General features: G+C 34.4%; 1 protein-coding gene across 1 annotated transcript in view; it reads right to left on the bottom strand.

Annotated features, from left to right (window-relative positions):
• The window catches only part of LOC106473747 (ELMO domain-containing protein 3-like), a gene marked incomplete at its 5' end in the record, with an annotated part of 25,065 nt that extends 9,000 nt beyond the window's left edge, over positions 1 to 16,065 (bottom strand). The window contains 3 exons of the mRNA XM_022402142.1: positions 244 to 371; positions 5,185 to 5,261; positions 15,935 to 16,065. Coding sequence (XP_022257850.1) covers positions 244 to 371; positions 5,185 to 5,261; positions 15,935 to 16,065 — 336 coding nt within the window. The remainder of the gene's footprint in view (positions 1 to 243; positions 372 to 5,184; positions 5,262 to 15,934) is intronic.
• Between the last annotated feature and the right edge of the window lie 747 nt (positions 16,066 to 16,812).

Genomic DNA, 16,812 nt, shown 5'->3' on the forward strand with positions numbered 1-16,812 from the left:
TGGAATAAATATTTATCATTTTCCAGGGTGCATGGGAACCCTGAATGGATAATGCAAACATAGTGTAGTTGGAATGCTATTGTTATATGCTCTTCTAATTCTTCAAAATCCCTAAGGGACTACTAATGTATTATGATAAGTGTAATAAACTTTTTCATTCATACTCATTTTATAATAAAAATAAGACATTGTTTAATGTTAGACACTGACTAGCAGCCTATTTAAAATCCTCTAACATCCTACCTTTGATAACATAACCAGTATCTATGATGGTCTTGTGGTATTTCTTCCATGTTTGATATAAGTGAAAGAAGGTCCCTGCATAAAACTCATTCACCACTAACATCACTTGGTTTCTCTGATTACATTCTCTGCATGAACAAAGTTTACAAATATAGTTTGGGTACAATATTAAAAAAAACTGTAAAATGGGCATTTAGAAACAGTTATTACAAGCAATACTATCCATAAGTGGCAGAGATGAAAGTAGAATATACTTTCAAAATAACAAATTATCTTAAAATAATTACTCTTTATTATTAGATGGATCTTACAAAATATTTCCTTACTATGAAACATACATAATATTATAAATTGCAATTTTATAACTTGTTCATAAATTGTAGTATATGGTGACACCTGACAAAACCTTGTACCTTAAAAACTGTAAAAAATCTTATGCATCAACTGCAGGGCAGTGAGTAAAAAAATTTCCAGAAGTAGTATATGGCATGCTGTGAAACTTTTTCAAAGGGATTCATGACTATTCCTAGACAGTGCTTAGATGGAAGTTAAGTTTCAGGAGAGTGGATACGAAGTTCAAGGTGAAGTCTGCTTACTATGAGACCAATGTTCTGAATCTTTTGTACCACACAGAGATAATGGCTTTGTACAGAAACAAGACCAAGAGGATATGGGTTTAGATAAGGCTTCCAGTCTCATACCCCACCATTCAACCACTGCATATCTCAAGCAACTGGAGAATAAAATAGGTATTCATATTATTCCAAAACAGAAACACAGATCAAATCTCTGCGAGCAGTGCCTATGGATTTCTATATGATCAGACTGAATTGAAAAAGGCCCTGGGAATCCATCATCCTTGTATGCTAGATGAATAATGGAAAGTGTGCAGAGTGGGGTGGTGTGTTTGTGACATGACAATCTTATGTTGAAGTCTTTTACAATGGAAACAGTGCTGTAGGGATATGATCAAGCTACATAGTCATTAGACAGAGCATGACTAGATATGGCAACTTGAACTGTAATGATGAGGTGAAACTTCTAAATCATTTTAATATAGCATACTCAGTTTTTTATGACAAAATATAAGAGAATGAAACAAGAATGAACTACATTTGGGTATGTTTCAACAAACACAGAAGCTAACTGTGAAAAACAAATCACATATGCTAACAAAGGAACATACATTCTTCATTGTGAGATAGCAAATTCTATCATTTACTTTATCTATGAATTTTTAGTTGCATTAAAATGCTAACTCATCTTCCACATAATCATTTGTATTTTGAGTGAATATATGTGTGTTTGATGAAACTGACACCAACTTCCCCAGTGGTGACGTACAGATACTATTAATGTAGCAGAAGAGTATGTAAGTTTATGATTACATGAGGTTGTACTCTCGTGACCTACTCTGTGAATAAATACCCTGCCAGAAGCTTCACTAAGAGAGAGAGGATCATGAGATAGCTATTAAAGGATATAGTTATTGCTGCTTGTCACTCGATATTGTTATTGATATTGAAAGGTATTGTTGGAGTATTGTATTTGCTGTATTTTTTTTTTATAATTAAGTTTTTCTTTCTGGTTCTTTTCCTGATTCCATTATTATTGATTTATTAATATTTATGATAGATTGTTTATTAATATTAATTAATTATTAATATTTCTAAGTGTTGTTATTGTGAATAAATTGTTTTTTTTTGTTGTTGAATCCTGATTATAGCAACATGTGCATTTTAGACCATTACATAATCTTCAAATGAATGTGTGCTATTTTAAAGTAAAATAGCTCATCGTATTACAGAGTTAAGTGACAATACTAGAAATCCTATTTCAAAACAAAGTAAAGCATCTAGTTTAGGATATAATAAAAAATTGAAACAAAAGACTGGAGAATCCTATAAAAATGCAAGTGGAAATAATTTAGTCTAAATCTGGCATTTCAGGGTACTACAAGATGGTAAATTTGATCCTTTCTAGCAACATAAACAACCAAAAACTTGTAAAATACTGAATTGTCCTGGTAGATGAGAGTTAAGGAATACTCAACATTTTTACTATTTACGGAGTTTTCAATCCAGAAAGAAGGGTTTACTTTTAGATCTATTTTTCTTTTTCTTGATAAAGTCAAAAATTGTTTGAAGCATTTTCATATCAACAACAAATTGGCCAATGCTTAGTGTTTTTGAAGTTTTATGTTGTACAACATGACCAACTTTGTGATAGAAAGCACAGAAAATATTTTTCTCATAACACTCTTAACAAGGAAGTTAATTTGAAAGTTAAAGTAAGAAAACTGAGCAGTAATGTTTCTGTCATGATATAAAACAATGTTTAGTGTAGATATTATTAATTGATTTATTTTGTGAGTGAATATTTTATGATTGTTTAATTTTGTTCATAACAAGAGAATTAGAAACAATTATTTTAAAGTAAATGTTATGACAATTTTAGTTACATAACTCGGTAAGAGTTTTACATGGTTTTTGTAACTCATTGATGTCGAGATTATCGAACATCACATGAAATATATTGATGTTGAGGATATAATGAGCAGACAATTAAGTAATAAACATATAAATAGTGTGAGAGATTGGCGGGAAAATTATATAGACAGACAAAGACAGAGCAGACGAGAAGTAAAGTTATGAGAAGGAATTTAGCCAAAAAAAAGTTTAACAAAAAGTTAATTGTCATAGGATTAATATAAGCCTAATGGTTGCTATATTTGAGTGAGATTAACGGTGTTGAAAGAGATAAGAAGAATAGTTTATTTCACCAAAAAGAGTTCTAAAGTAATTGAATTAGCCTCTTGTTCAACATATGAACTGTATGTGATCATCGGAGCTAACAATATATAAACTGCAATGGGACTAAATATATAATAGTTACATTAATTCTTAAGTTTTAAAATAGATAGATGATTCTAGGAAATACAAAGAGAGAAAAAGGAATAGACGATTTTAGAAGAATAGGATAAAACCATGGTAACTTGCTGATAAAGTAAGTAAACTACACTTGGATAGTTTGCGATAGTATTTGAGAAAAATGATGTTTTAAGATGTAATATCATAACACTTTTCTTATGCTGCAATGGAGACTAGTGAATGTTTCAAGAAAAAGTAACATGTAATACAATAATATGATTTCATTATTATATGAACAGATTAATTTTGTTGATGACATTACTTTTACAGTGTTGTTAAAGGAACTCAACTCAATTCAAAGCAAACTGTTAAGTTTACATTTAAAAGGTTCCAATTCTGTCTTTTAAGAGACCACAAAATCAAACAGGTAGTAAGTTACTGTGATATATCTTTAATTAAACTCAGTTTTAAACTGTATTCAAATGTTGATTATTCTATTATTTATATTTTATGAATTATGCCATATCTGGCCATGCTCTATCTCACAACCATACATCTTTACAATAACCCTGTAGTTTAGTTTTAATTGCTAAAAGCTCTGTCATAAAGATGTCATGCCCAAAGCACAGCCCTCCTCATTACATGTTTTCAATAATATATTTAGTGTAGGAAGAAGATGGTTTATCAGCACCCATTTCAACAGTCTGCTCACACAGAAATACTACAGGAGCTGCATTTGGAGACTTGACTAGTATATTATGTCTTTGTATGGAATACCCATTTCATTCTATAGCTACTTGAGATATGCAATGGTTGAATGAGAGGTATGAGACTGAAAGCCTTATCTTGGTCAGCCCATACCTTGTTGGCCTTGTTTATAGATAGAGATCCTTCCTGATTATGTTGTGTGCTACCTGGCTCAAATTTTTGTGACATTACACCCTACAAAATGTCAAACAATGTCAAAATGTAATTCTGATATATTCCATTAAACTGTGACATTCAAAATTGTTTAATACAACATAATCAATCCTGTAGCCTAAGTATTGTAATACCACTTAAGTTATATGTTCATAATTTTAATTTTAACCACATCAAGAATTTTCTCACATGCTTCTAAGAAATCAAAAAGGTATTGTAAATAGATTTTATATTACTTGTTATTTCAATTATCACAAGCTGATTCATTAGAATACTATATCTTGGGAATGTATGTGATCATCAGAGCTAACAATATATAAGCTGCAATGGGATTAAATACATAATATTTACATTAATTTTTAAGTTTTAATACAATTTTTAATTATTAAATTTCATGAAAAATAATTTTTATACACAAGTTGACAACTATTGAATGTTATAACTTCATACATTACAGACATCTAGTTAATGAGCACTCTTATACAAATAACCATTATGAAAACAATATAATGGCACTTTAATGGCCACTTTGGCAACAAAGATAAAAATTTCAAAACAAATTACATAAATTAAGGATAAGTAAATCAGGCTAGAATCACAAATGTCTGGTAATCTGTAAGTCTATTCAATGAAATATCTGCACTATGGCTCAGTTTCTGTGTACACACTGTTTATTAGTCTAAGTTGCAAATCTTTTTGGCAACAGTCCAGTTGACTTGGAAAAATAATGCATTGCAATAGAGATCTACTTGAAATTTACAAGAAAAAATATAAATTTGTTTTTGTGAATTTGTGATAAATCAGTTTTCTAGTAATTCTGAGAAATTTATTAATCTTTAGAAAATGAATTATGAAATAAATCTGTGAATGTACATTCTACTGCAAATGATAACTTTACACATACTGTTCATATTTCACATACATAACTTCACTGTGACATAACTAAAAATTATAAATTCACTTCTTGTATGGAAAACCAAAAATCAAATTTACCTTACCAATATATATTTTTATTAATTTCATGGGTTTTTAAAGGTTGTTTCTAGTACTGTATCTCAGGTCTTAAATTTCCTATTGAATTATGTGCAGCCTCTTGAATAATAGCAATATGTTATCTTTGCATCCTATGAACTGTAACTAACTAGCTTACTTGTTTAGTAGTTCTTCTCGAAGTACCTCAAGAGCTATTCTTGTCATACTGATGCTCATCAGACAAAAAGGAAAGTTCTATTATATAAAACACAACATTAAAACCATATTTTCAGACATATTCATGTATGTTTTGATACATGGCACAAATAAGTAATATATATATGAAAACAAAGATATAACTAATTTATTTGTTTTATAATTTCTGGTTCATACTAAAATCAGTTTTAAACTTCTGTTTGGCCTATCTTATTTACATATATTCAAATAATGTTCAAAATAATTTAACTTTTGAAAATTTTGGTTATTCTCACATGTGTAATTTGGAAAATAGTAATTGCTTATCTTTGTATCACTTTCCATTAATAAGAAAAAGCTCAAAACTCAATGATATGTGTATAATTAGCTTATTTATCTTCAGAAAAAAGACAAGTTGTCCAGAACATATAATAAAATTTGCACAATAAAGATCTTTTTTTTTGTAATTATTAAACTAATACAGAAACAACAATAAAAAAAACAGAAGCAAGCTTCAAGTGTAAAAATATCACAGTAATTTTGCAATATTTTTTCTTCTCATGTGTTTACAGTTTCTTGAAAATGTTACTATTAACTAATATTTAAAAAAAATTGTATGTGGCACAGAGTATTAGATATGGTAAACGTTTTGCTTTCATAAAGAATAGGAAAAATGCATTTACATGTAAATATAAAAATTTCTTTTAATTTCATTGGACTTTCTTATATGACCTCCTTTTTAAACTTTAAAGTACCTACTGTTTACATAGGCACAAGTAAAAAAATACATACATTTTTTAGATTCTAAAATTGCTAGAGATAAATTACAGAAGTCACTATGTGCTAAGTTACAAGTCATGTAAATACTTCTTTCATGATTCAATGTTTGATGCTGTTTTACCTGGTTTATGAATTATTATTAAAATTACTGGTAATAAAGCTTAAATTATATTAAGAATGATTAAAAAAACAACATAAAATTACATATTTTGTTCAGACATCAATATTTCATAATTTCTAACCAAATGATTAAATTCCAGTTTAATGACTATTCTGATTAAAGTTTACAGTTCTAAGATCAAATATGAAGGCTTTTGTAAATGTTCATTACCTCTTTATGTAGATTTATCAAGTCTTCTGGAAATATGTTCTTTTATGTGAACAGACAACCAGTTAGAAGAAGAACTTACAATTTCTTCTACTACTGCTACATGACTGCCAACTCAAATAAAATGATTTGTTTTGGAAAACCAAAGAGCTCAAAAAACATTGCTCAACATGTGTCAACTGAGTTTTATAATTTGGTCACTAGTGACAATTTTGCAACAGTTAGTGATGCTGAGAATAAAGAGCAATTGAAAATTTATGAGAGTCTGACGGCTGCAAACATGAAGCCAAAACTAAGTCAACAAATGTAGATGACACCACTTCAAGCTGTAAGCCTGTTACTTTTTTAACAATTGTTAATAGTTTACCATTATATTTCTAAACTAATGACTGTAAAGTCTTAAGAGGTAACAGTGCACATTAGCAATTTAGCTAATTTATTATTATTATTATTCTTTACTTTATGTAATCTAACATTACCTAACCTAAAAAGTTTTTACATTTCAGTTCCTTTTGTAATAATGAATAAAAAATACACATGAAAAACAAGAAATATAGTACTTAACTGGGTCATCTTTTTTTTTGCTGTTGACTGTCGATGAAACTTTTTTTATACTAATAGTACTACCAATAAAAATTTTCTTAGTTAATTAAATAATGCACCAAAGAACACAATAAGCAGACAATGTCCTATAACTATCACAGTTTTTCTGGCTTTCTAACTATGCAAAAATAGCTGTTAAAAATTCAGCTAAGCTCATTGTTTCTTGTGGAAATAAAATTTGAACTGGAAGTGAAATAAACAATTCTTTGCACAGAAAACAACATAATATAATGTTATTTGATAGATTATAACTTTGGCTTTCTATTGGTTATAGATAATATAGTATTAAACGTCAGAAAGAACTATTGACAATTTCGAAAGAGAGGATATGACAGATGGGCATGGCAAGAGGGGTCTGATTTTCTATTTTGTGGCTCTGTACCCAAATAAGATTGAAGGCTATAAACATTATGCTTTGCCTGAGCTATGACAATCTTATAATGAGTAATTTACATTAAATTTCATACCACTTGGAGAGGTGGTAAATAAATTAGAGAAGAGGGGATGCCTAGAGAGCAAATATCACAATTCTCTTTCTAGAGGAAATTGAGGATTTGTTTTTAATATTGCCTTATAAGATTAAGATCTTAAAACTTACATAATGTTAAAAAGTGGATTGTTAGCTATATTTTTACGCCAAGTATATTCTTATACCTTGACAAGAAAGTAGTTTAATTAAATTTTGAATGTAACTCAGAAAATCCTCGTAACATGTGCAGAAAAGGATGCTCATAGCAAGAAGGTCAAAATAATTTTAAAGCCTCACCACATTGTTACAGAACATGCAGCCACGTCTGGTCATGTTCTACTTGATGACCATGGATTTTAGAAATAGACCTGCTGCATAATTTTTATTGTAAAAAGCTCCATTATGAGGCTGTTATATCCCAGGCACATCACTCCTCTCTGCATGCTTTCTATAATCAAACTATGTACAAGGACAAACGTTTCCAAGCACTCCTTTCCAACAATCTAATTACACAGAAATTCATAGGCACTGCATCTGGTGATCTGAACAGTATATCTATGTACGGAATATACTGAATACTCATTTCATTCTCCATATGCTTGGTGTCTCATTCAGATCATTGGTAAGTATGACTGGGAGTCTTATCTTGGAAGTACCTCTCAGAAATACATTTCAGTATAGGAAAATTATAACTTCCTATATGGTAATTCCCTCCACTCACAAGATTATCTAGAATCCCACATTGATTATGAGGAGGGACAGGTGCGAGGGAAGAATAGACGCACTCCCTGAAAGCAATCGAGAGATACCCTTGTAGATGAGAGAGTCAGATCCGAAGATCTGGACAGGGGAACCTTACCACTTCTGATCCATGTATACTCTTTGGCCAGTCAAGGAATGTGTAAAAATTAGGGAGGAAAATGAGAGGAGCACATCCTAGTGGGAGAGAAAGCAGTAGGAAAGTGATCCTAATTAAAGAAAGATATGGTAACTCAATCCCCCAATCAGAAAGTGGGTAAATGAGGATGCGTCCCATGGTGTAGAGTGGCTAGGGTGCAGCGGACCGTACTTGGCAAGTCAACTATATCCAAAACCTCCTCATGGGATACCAACATCCATGCAAGGGTAAGATGAAGATCATACCCTCTTCACCTAAAACCTAAGAACAGGGGAATTCAGAATTTCTCCAATTCCTGGGTATTGTACAAGATGAGCTCTGAGCTATCCAGCCGGGAATGTGACAACCAGTATTGAAAGGAAGTCTATCCATGAAACAGGTTGGAACCATCCAGAGGGCAATAATATCCACGTAAGAAGAAAGAACAAGGGAGTGCCAAGGATAGAACTGGAAGAGTCCCATGTATCTCAACTGTGACCCAGAACACAGAAGGAGAAATTGAGGGAGGAAGATAGACAACTTGAAACCAGAGAGGACTTATGTCTTATGTTAATTGGTTCCCTTGAAAACCAAAACCAGCCCATGGGGTACAGACATCCATGCGAGGGTAGGAAAAAGGCTCCCAATCAAAGGGGTGAACTGCATTTTGATGTCTCACTCTGTTGTATGTTTAATCTCAAATTGGAGGATACTACATCATCTGCACTGGCAGAAAACCACTACTCTACTCTGAACTGAATGGTTACAGTCATCTTAAGTGGAATCCATCCAGCAGGGTGCCTCCATGGTCAACCACCCCAGCAGCTTGGAACTGGTAAGTGGTAAGGACTCCCATACTCCACTAGAAGAAAGGAGGGTGAGAATGTGTTGGAGAGCCCAGGGGAATGTCAACACCCAAGACAGTGCAATGGGTGATCAGAAAACCCATTTTGAAAAGCAGACCATAACAATTTATTCAACCAAGGCATGGCAGGGATGGGCAGCTATCTCCTTCTGCTTTACCCATGAAGTCCATGGGTGGTACAGTCCAGAATGGGCCAATTTATGAAGCAAATATTGAGAGGTTATTCACTACAAGTGATCTTGTGAAACATCCCATCTCAAAGGTGAGCATGCAGAGCCATGGAAAGAAAACGCTATTCAACATGCCATAAAGTGCAGATTTAGAGTTAAAGAATACCTGGTTAGGCACCACTCGCTACTGAGCAGGATCCAAGTAATGAAGATATTATGAAACACCCCATCTCAAAGGTGAGTATGCAGAGCCATGGAAAGAAAATGCTATTCAACATGGCATAAAGTGCAGATTTAGAGTTAAAGAATACCTGGTCAGGCACCACTCCCCACTGAGCAGGATCCAAGTAATGAAGATATGAAGATTGGGTCCCTGAAAGAAAGTAAATGATTAATAAAGACTTATCCAGTGTCAGAGTCACACCAACGATTGGAATATAGCTATAGGTAGAAGGTGAAAATCCAAGTAAGCTGAAACCACAATATGATGTAAATAATGATGTAAAATATGATGTAAATAACACGACCGTGTTAGGGTTGGTCCACATGCCGGATTGTAGGATTTCCTTCAGAGGTCAACAAAGATGAGAAGCAAGGGAAAAGGTGAGGTGTCGGATTTTATGAGAGGTAACACAGTATAAAGTATGCTGGGAAGGGGACAAGGAGGAATAAGCCAACTGGATCAAATGATGAACCCAATTGATGAGTGTAAAAGGGCAGAAATCCATGGATGAAGAGGGTTGCCAAGGGATAAAAAGATGTGAACGAGACCCACAGAAGAGAGCCATGCGGGAAATATAACAACAAAGGGCATGCACAAGCCATAGAAGTCCATCTGGATCAGGACAGAAGTAGAGATGAGAAATAGAGGGTAGGGAATCAGGTGAAAAGGAGTTACCCTCACGATCTGCCAAGGTTTTGGGGGGAAGGAAAGATCCAGATAAACGAGAAGATAGGTATGGTGGTAATAAGTGCATGTAATCTCAATGGCCGTTTATGCCCACAGGTCAGAAGGAGAGGAAATATGCCTTAACCCTATCATCATGTGTATCATTTACTGTGCATGACACAAGGTTTTAGTGTCTTACATTTAACATTTTATTAAACTACTTTTTGTTTATGTTATACCAATTAGAATAGCATAAAATCTTAGCTAATAATCCATATTTTAATATTATACAAGTTTTAAGTTCTTAATTCTACAAGGCAATATTTTAAAAAATCCTGAATTTCCACTAGTATGAACCACGTGACACATTTTCTCTTAGCATGTCATCATCCTTATTTTATCCACCACCCCTCAAAAAAGTACAAAATTAAACGTAAATTAATCTCTATGAAATCGTTATTAGTCAGAGAAACCATAATTTTTATAGCCTTCAATTTTGTTTCATTACAGTGCTATCAAATAGAAAATCAGCCCCCTCCTGCCACACCCACCATCACATCCTCTATTTCAGAATTTGTTGATAGTTTCCCTTACATTTCATTATATATATTACCTATAACCAATAGAAAGTCAAGATTCTCATCTATCAAATGATGCATTGTATAACATTATGTTCTGAACAGTTAGATGTTAATTTCACTCAGAGTACCAACATTGTTCCCGTGGGGAAGTTAACAACTAGCTTGGATGAATTTGTAGCGGCTCTTGTCGCATAGTTAGAAAGCCAAGAAAATTTTGAGAGATAAGTGAACTTGTCTACTTTCTGCACCTTATTAGTCTATATTCTTTGGTGCATTATTTAATTAAATAAAAATTATTAAGTGCATTGCTATCTATAGTATACAAAAATTAGTGTTAACTCTCTTTGAAAACCAACAGCAAGGAAAAAGAAGATTGGTTAAGTATTTTATTTCTTGTTTTTCATGTTTATTCTTTATGTATAATTATAAAAGTAACTAAAATGTAAAAATAGGGATCCTTTTAGGTTTGTTAAGATTAAATTAAGTAAAATAAATTATAATAATATTACAATAAAAATGTTTCACGAGGCACTCGCGAGCAGCTTGTGGGTAATATAATTCGTTAGTGAAACGTGAGCTACACATTCCCCGAGTGATTTAATACTTATAATGGTGCTGATAGTAGTTAGACACAGTTCAAAGGGCAATAAAACAATAAAATTCAATTATATATAGATGTATACTGTTACGAATTTAAAGCTACTTAGGATAAACGAATGTAGCTTCATGTTACAAATACTCAATGTATTCATAGACAAATCTTTATTTTATTTTATTAAAAATACTTCACTAAAAAATATGATTTTTTGTATGTGAAACACTTATAATATTAACTGAAAGACTGTGAAGATATACACACTATATAGAAAGTTAGAAGTATTAAATGTATAAAGATTCCAAATGAGTACAAAGAGGTCACGTGGTCAGTCAAATTAACCAAGCCCATGTTGAGAGAGTTAAGGGACAGGTGAAACAAAGAACACAAGGGCATACGTTGGAACGGAGGTAAAGTAAGGGAACAGAGGACCACATTAATATCCCAATCCAGAAGGGCAGGTCACTGAGGAGGTTGACGAATCTGGAAGGAATGAATCAATATGGTTAGGATGGGTGAGAAAAAAATCCTGCGGTAAGAGAAAAGGTGAAAGGTATGGAATAAAGCTGCCTGATAACCTAAAATCGAGGAGACTGAAGATCCCCAGTCAAAAATCCCTATGAGAAACTCTGAGACATCAGCAACAGTAGGGTGAGCAGTCGGAAAACCCCAAGCCTGGGCCCACATGTGAAAGACCTTACACTTCCATGGAGGAAAGACAGATGGATTGGGCCAAATGAGAAGCTACACGATGGGAGAAACCAGATCTCCTTGCCAAGACTGGACAAAAGCCAGGTGTGAAAACAGAGGACATGATGTGTGGGATGTAGAACCAGTGACTGGGGTTGACAAAGGAGGTCAGATAATAAGGGAAGTAGGACTGAAGGGAATAATTGTAGGTGGAGTAAACGAGGAAACCATGGTTGAGCTGGCCAGTAGGACCTGGCACGGAGTGGCATGGATCAGGGAAACTACCCAATGAAGTAACTGGATAGGAAGATAAACATACAGAAATTTGTGTGCCCAATCTTGGCTGAAGGTGTCAATAGCCAAAGCCTGAGGATGAGGAACCAAGGACCAAATTAGGGGTTACTGGTCATTGAGGTGGTGGCAGAAGCATCGATGTGAGGAACACTCCACCGACTGCAAAGCCACTGACCACCTTGTCGGGAACATTACCAGACAATGTTTGGGAATGGAAAGAAAGTGATCTAAGGCTCGATGAACAGCTATGAGCTCTAGGATGTTGATATATTTTTCATTTAGAGACCAATGATGGTGATCGACCGATGCACCCCAGCCCTGAAAGGATGCATCCGTAAACAGATGAAAGTCTGGACAAGAAGGAGGAAGCAGGACACCCACCAATGTGTGAGTCTTGTCCAACCACCAAAGGAGATCATAAACAAGGGAAGGACGAAGGGTGATGGGAGCATCCAAGGGATCCCAAGAAAAGTTCTATTGATCGTGCAGAGGCCACTGAAGAGAGCACATGTGTGCACGGCCAAGGGAGATTAGTGGTGTCATAGAGGACCACATCCCCAAAAGCAATAGAACCTCGCATGAAGAAAGTGAGGGAGCAGACATGGCATGGCAAACTCTCAATTCCATAGAACAGAGTCTGAGAGGAGAAGGTTCGGCCCAACTGAGGGAATGTTGAAAAAGACATCCAAATGTACAAGGTATTGGGTAGGACATAGGAAGGGCTTTTCCAACTTGATCAACCAGCTTATTTGAACAGCTTCAAGAAGAATCTGATGAGTATGACAGGCCAACTCTTGTTTGGAATGGGTCAGAAATAACTAGTCGTCTATGTAAAAATGGAAATGCAGCTATGTAAAAGCTTGTACCACCTGACAGAAAATGTATGGAGCCAAAGCTGGCCCGAAGGTTAGGGTGCAAAATTGGTATACCACCCTTGATGGACAAACCAAAGATCAGGACAAGATCATTTCAAGATGGGAATATGCAGATAGGCAGAAAAGCCCAACGAAGATTGTGGTAGGACTCAGTGATGAAACATGGGAGGTGAACAAACTGATTGAGGCAGGACAGATCAATGATAGGCCTCCAGTCCCCAATCGTTTTGGAAACAACAAACAATGGGAGTAAAGTCTCGGTGAATGATGTGGAAGAGGTTCTATAGCCTGTTGTGTGAGGAGGTTCCGTACCGCTTTTGATAGTTGCTGGCAAGTTACTGCATCTTGAGGAGAAGGGAAGGAAACAGGTACCTGGGACAAGAAACAGAATTTCGAATCCCTCTGACAAAACCTGAAGAACCCCAAACATCCAAGATGAAAGGATGCCACTGATGAATGAAGGCCACAAGGTGATTTCCTACTTGGCCTGAACCCGCCAGGTAGTCACCGGAACTGTTAACAGTGAATTGTGCATCACTGAGAAAATGGCGAGCCATGGAACCACGGGAAGAAGGTACAGATAAGGGATGGGAAACTGAAACAGGTGCCACACTTGGCTCTGACTGAGATAAACGGGAAACTAGATTGGAAATTATGCCTCCCGAGACTCCAAGGATTCCCAGACCACATCAAAGATGAAACATCTTAAAAACAGAGCCATATGCAAGTCCCAGAGATAAGGAGCAGGTAAATGGGTATGAGATAAAACAGCATCACGACCATAAAAAGTCCTGACAACAAAGTTACCATGTATGTAAAGTCAGAGCCAAAGATGATAAATGAGCCAACAAGGAGGTAAGGAAGGAGAGGGTGTCCCTATAAAATGCCTCAGGATTTCTGTGAAGAGTCACAGAAGGGAAATGGATCATGGAAAGGTACTGCAAAAGGGTCGTGATGGAACGACAATGGTGGGAAAATTGGGCATGGGTGAGACTAACTGAAGATTTGGGGCCTGCCCCCAAACAGGCAAAACTGTACCTAACAGCTGTTGGTTGAGATAAGGACAGTCCACCCTATGAAATGCAAGGGCCGACTGATCCGAAGCCTGTGGGAGATGAGACATACTAACACCATCGCCCAACTGAGAGGTAAATTGGTCAGCATGAGCTTGATTGTCAGGGGACGGGGGAAACACCAAATAGGGTTGGAAAGTATGTTCATGCAATAACAAAAAATGTGGGTCATAAGATATAGGAGCAAGGGATAAAACTTTACATAACTGAGAAATAAAGTCCAAAACAAACCATGGACAGCTGAACAGAATCCTCAAGGAGGGTATGAGAAGACTCAGCAAATTCAGAAAGTTTAAACAGGTGAGCAAAGCCCTTGTCAACCTGATCAGGTTCAACAGGAAGAAGGGCAATGTCTGGAGATAAAGGTTTACCCATATAATGTTCAATTTTCCTGTGAATATATGTTGACAAATCTCCTGTCGGGTTGCCAGCACCTGAAGTCTGTGGTAGAGTGCATGTCAATTGTGTGACACCTGAAGTGGTGGCATTAATTTCAGAATTCATGGTGATGTAGTCAACAAAATCGTTTGAAGTAAATAAGGAATGCGACTGGAATAAGGGTAAGAGAATTGAAATAATGTAAAAAAAAAAACTGAGTATTATAAAATTAATTAAACCACTTTGAGAAAATGTGATCTTAAACACAAAACCACATAAAAAAAGAAAGATGTCCGAGTGCAAGCACTGCCAAATGAGAAGTGATAGTTCAGTAGAGCACGTAGAGGGCATCACATGAGTGTACTATGATCCTATTGGTGGATAGGTGATACATGGTGATTTGCATGACACACACGTTGGAATCATTTGATTCCAATAGGAGGGTGCAGAAGGCTTGAGGCATGCATAATAAAAAAGTTTGCATATAGAGGGCAGCAATAAATAAGTACAGCTAATCTTGTGAGAAGCGGGAAGTACTGTATCAGAATGACGAGTTGGAGTTTTGTAAAAAAAAACACGCATGCAGAATGTATTTTTCTAATTATGTTATATAACCTAAAAATTATGGTATAAACACTGAAAGAAGATGAAGCATCCAAAACCAATAGACCAAAGGTTTATGATAAAAATTCTACCACAAAGTTTAAACCTACAGATTTCAAGTGCAATCATTAGTTAAGACTAATAGCAATACTTTGGGAGAGAAAAAGAAAGAAAGATGTTTATCCAAAAAAAGTAATAAAACTAAAAATCTTCAAGAAATCCTAATAAAAACACATTAATTATGGTCACTAGCCTTTAACTTCGATGTTTTTGAAACTTAGCAAGAACTCTAAATTGTCTACACAAAGTTAAGTACATGCCTAAACTAACATGTAGAACAACATAAAAATGTGAAATTCAAGCCAAACCTTGTGAACGTTCAAAAGTATTATATATACACAATATCAAGTCATATTTTTGTTGCAAAGTGACACAGATGAACAGTGCATTACCAAAATACAACTGGCTTTTATATATATTTGATTGATTAAACTTTGTTTTGTCAGTCCCTTTTATTATTTTGCTATGATCATACATGTACATTAGAAAGGTCTAGAAACCAAAGCTTAAGAAGATGCAAAGTTACTGGTCAGTTACAATCACTTTGCTATTGACAAAAATAGTTTCAATCACTATAGAATCCACCAGGTTAGCAATACTGACCTGTATTTCATCCTGAGAGATTTGGTAGACTTTCTTTGCAGTTGCTGCAGTAGAACTGTCAAGAATGAAGTACAACAAGTGCAACAACCCTAACAATCCTGTTCCTCTCAAATCAGTTGCTGGATCATTACCTAAAAGAAGACACAACTAAATCTCAGGTTTCTGTGTGGCTGAGGACTGGATGAGTTTCATATAATGTACATAAAAAAAAGAAAAATTTGTCAAACAACAAATTAAATAGTAAGGGGTTATTTTTTATTTCTGATATATATATATGATGTAGGGATTATTTAAATAATTCTTAAAATTTTAAGTTTTTCAAGGTTATTTCAAAAACAAGGCATTATGAAAATTCCCTATATATTTTTATCTAATAAAATATTTTTTTGTCAGTTACAACTTTGAAATACAGATTTATATCAACTGTACATCTTAATACTCCTTCAAAGATTTCTTTAGGAACTAAAACTCCCATGGCAACATGTAGAAATTGAGATGATGGATAATTCTGTAAAGGTAGAATACTTTTTTTTCCTGACTGATTAAAAACATATTTAATCCTGTTAACTTTTTTGTTTTAATCTTTTAAAATGGTTATATTTATCAACATACAGGACATTCTTTTAAGGGCTGATGACCATGACATTAGTAAGTTTAAAGAGCTGAAATCCCTGTCACTTGAGAGAACTTACCTAAAGAATTGGCACATTAACTGAGTAGATCTAAAAGGTTGTATCATTAATATTAAAGCTATACATCTAATTTACTGCAGTAAGGTAGATCACAGAGATAGGTTTTACCGTACCTCTTATAACATTAATTTTCTAGTCTTGTTTCAAAGAGTTTCTAGCATTTGTTCACGTTATCACTAGTTGAAC

This window comes from Limulus polyphemus, unplaced genomic scaffold (assembly GCF_000517525.1).
Source record: "Limulus polyphemus unplaced genomic scaffold, Limulus_polyphemus-2.1.2 Scaffold6474, whole genome shotgun sequence".
In the NCBI taxonomy this organism is placed as follows: Eukaryota; Metazoa; Arthropoda; class Merostomata; order Xiphosura; family Limulidae; genus Limulus; species Limulus polyphemus.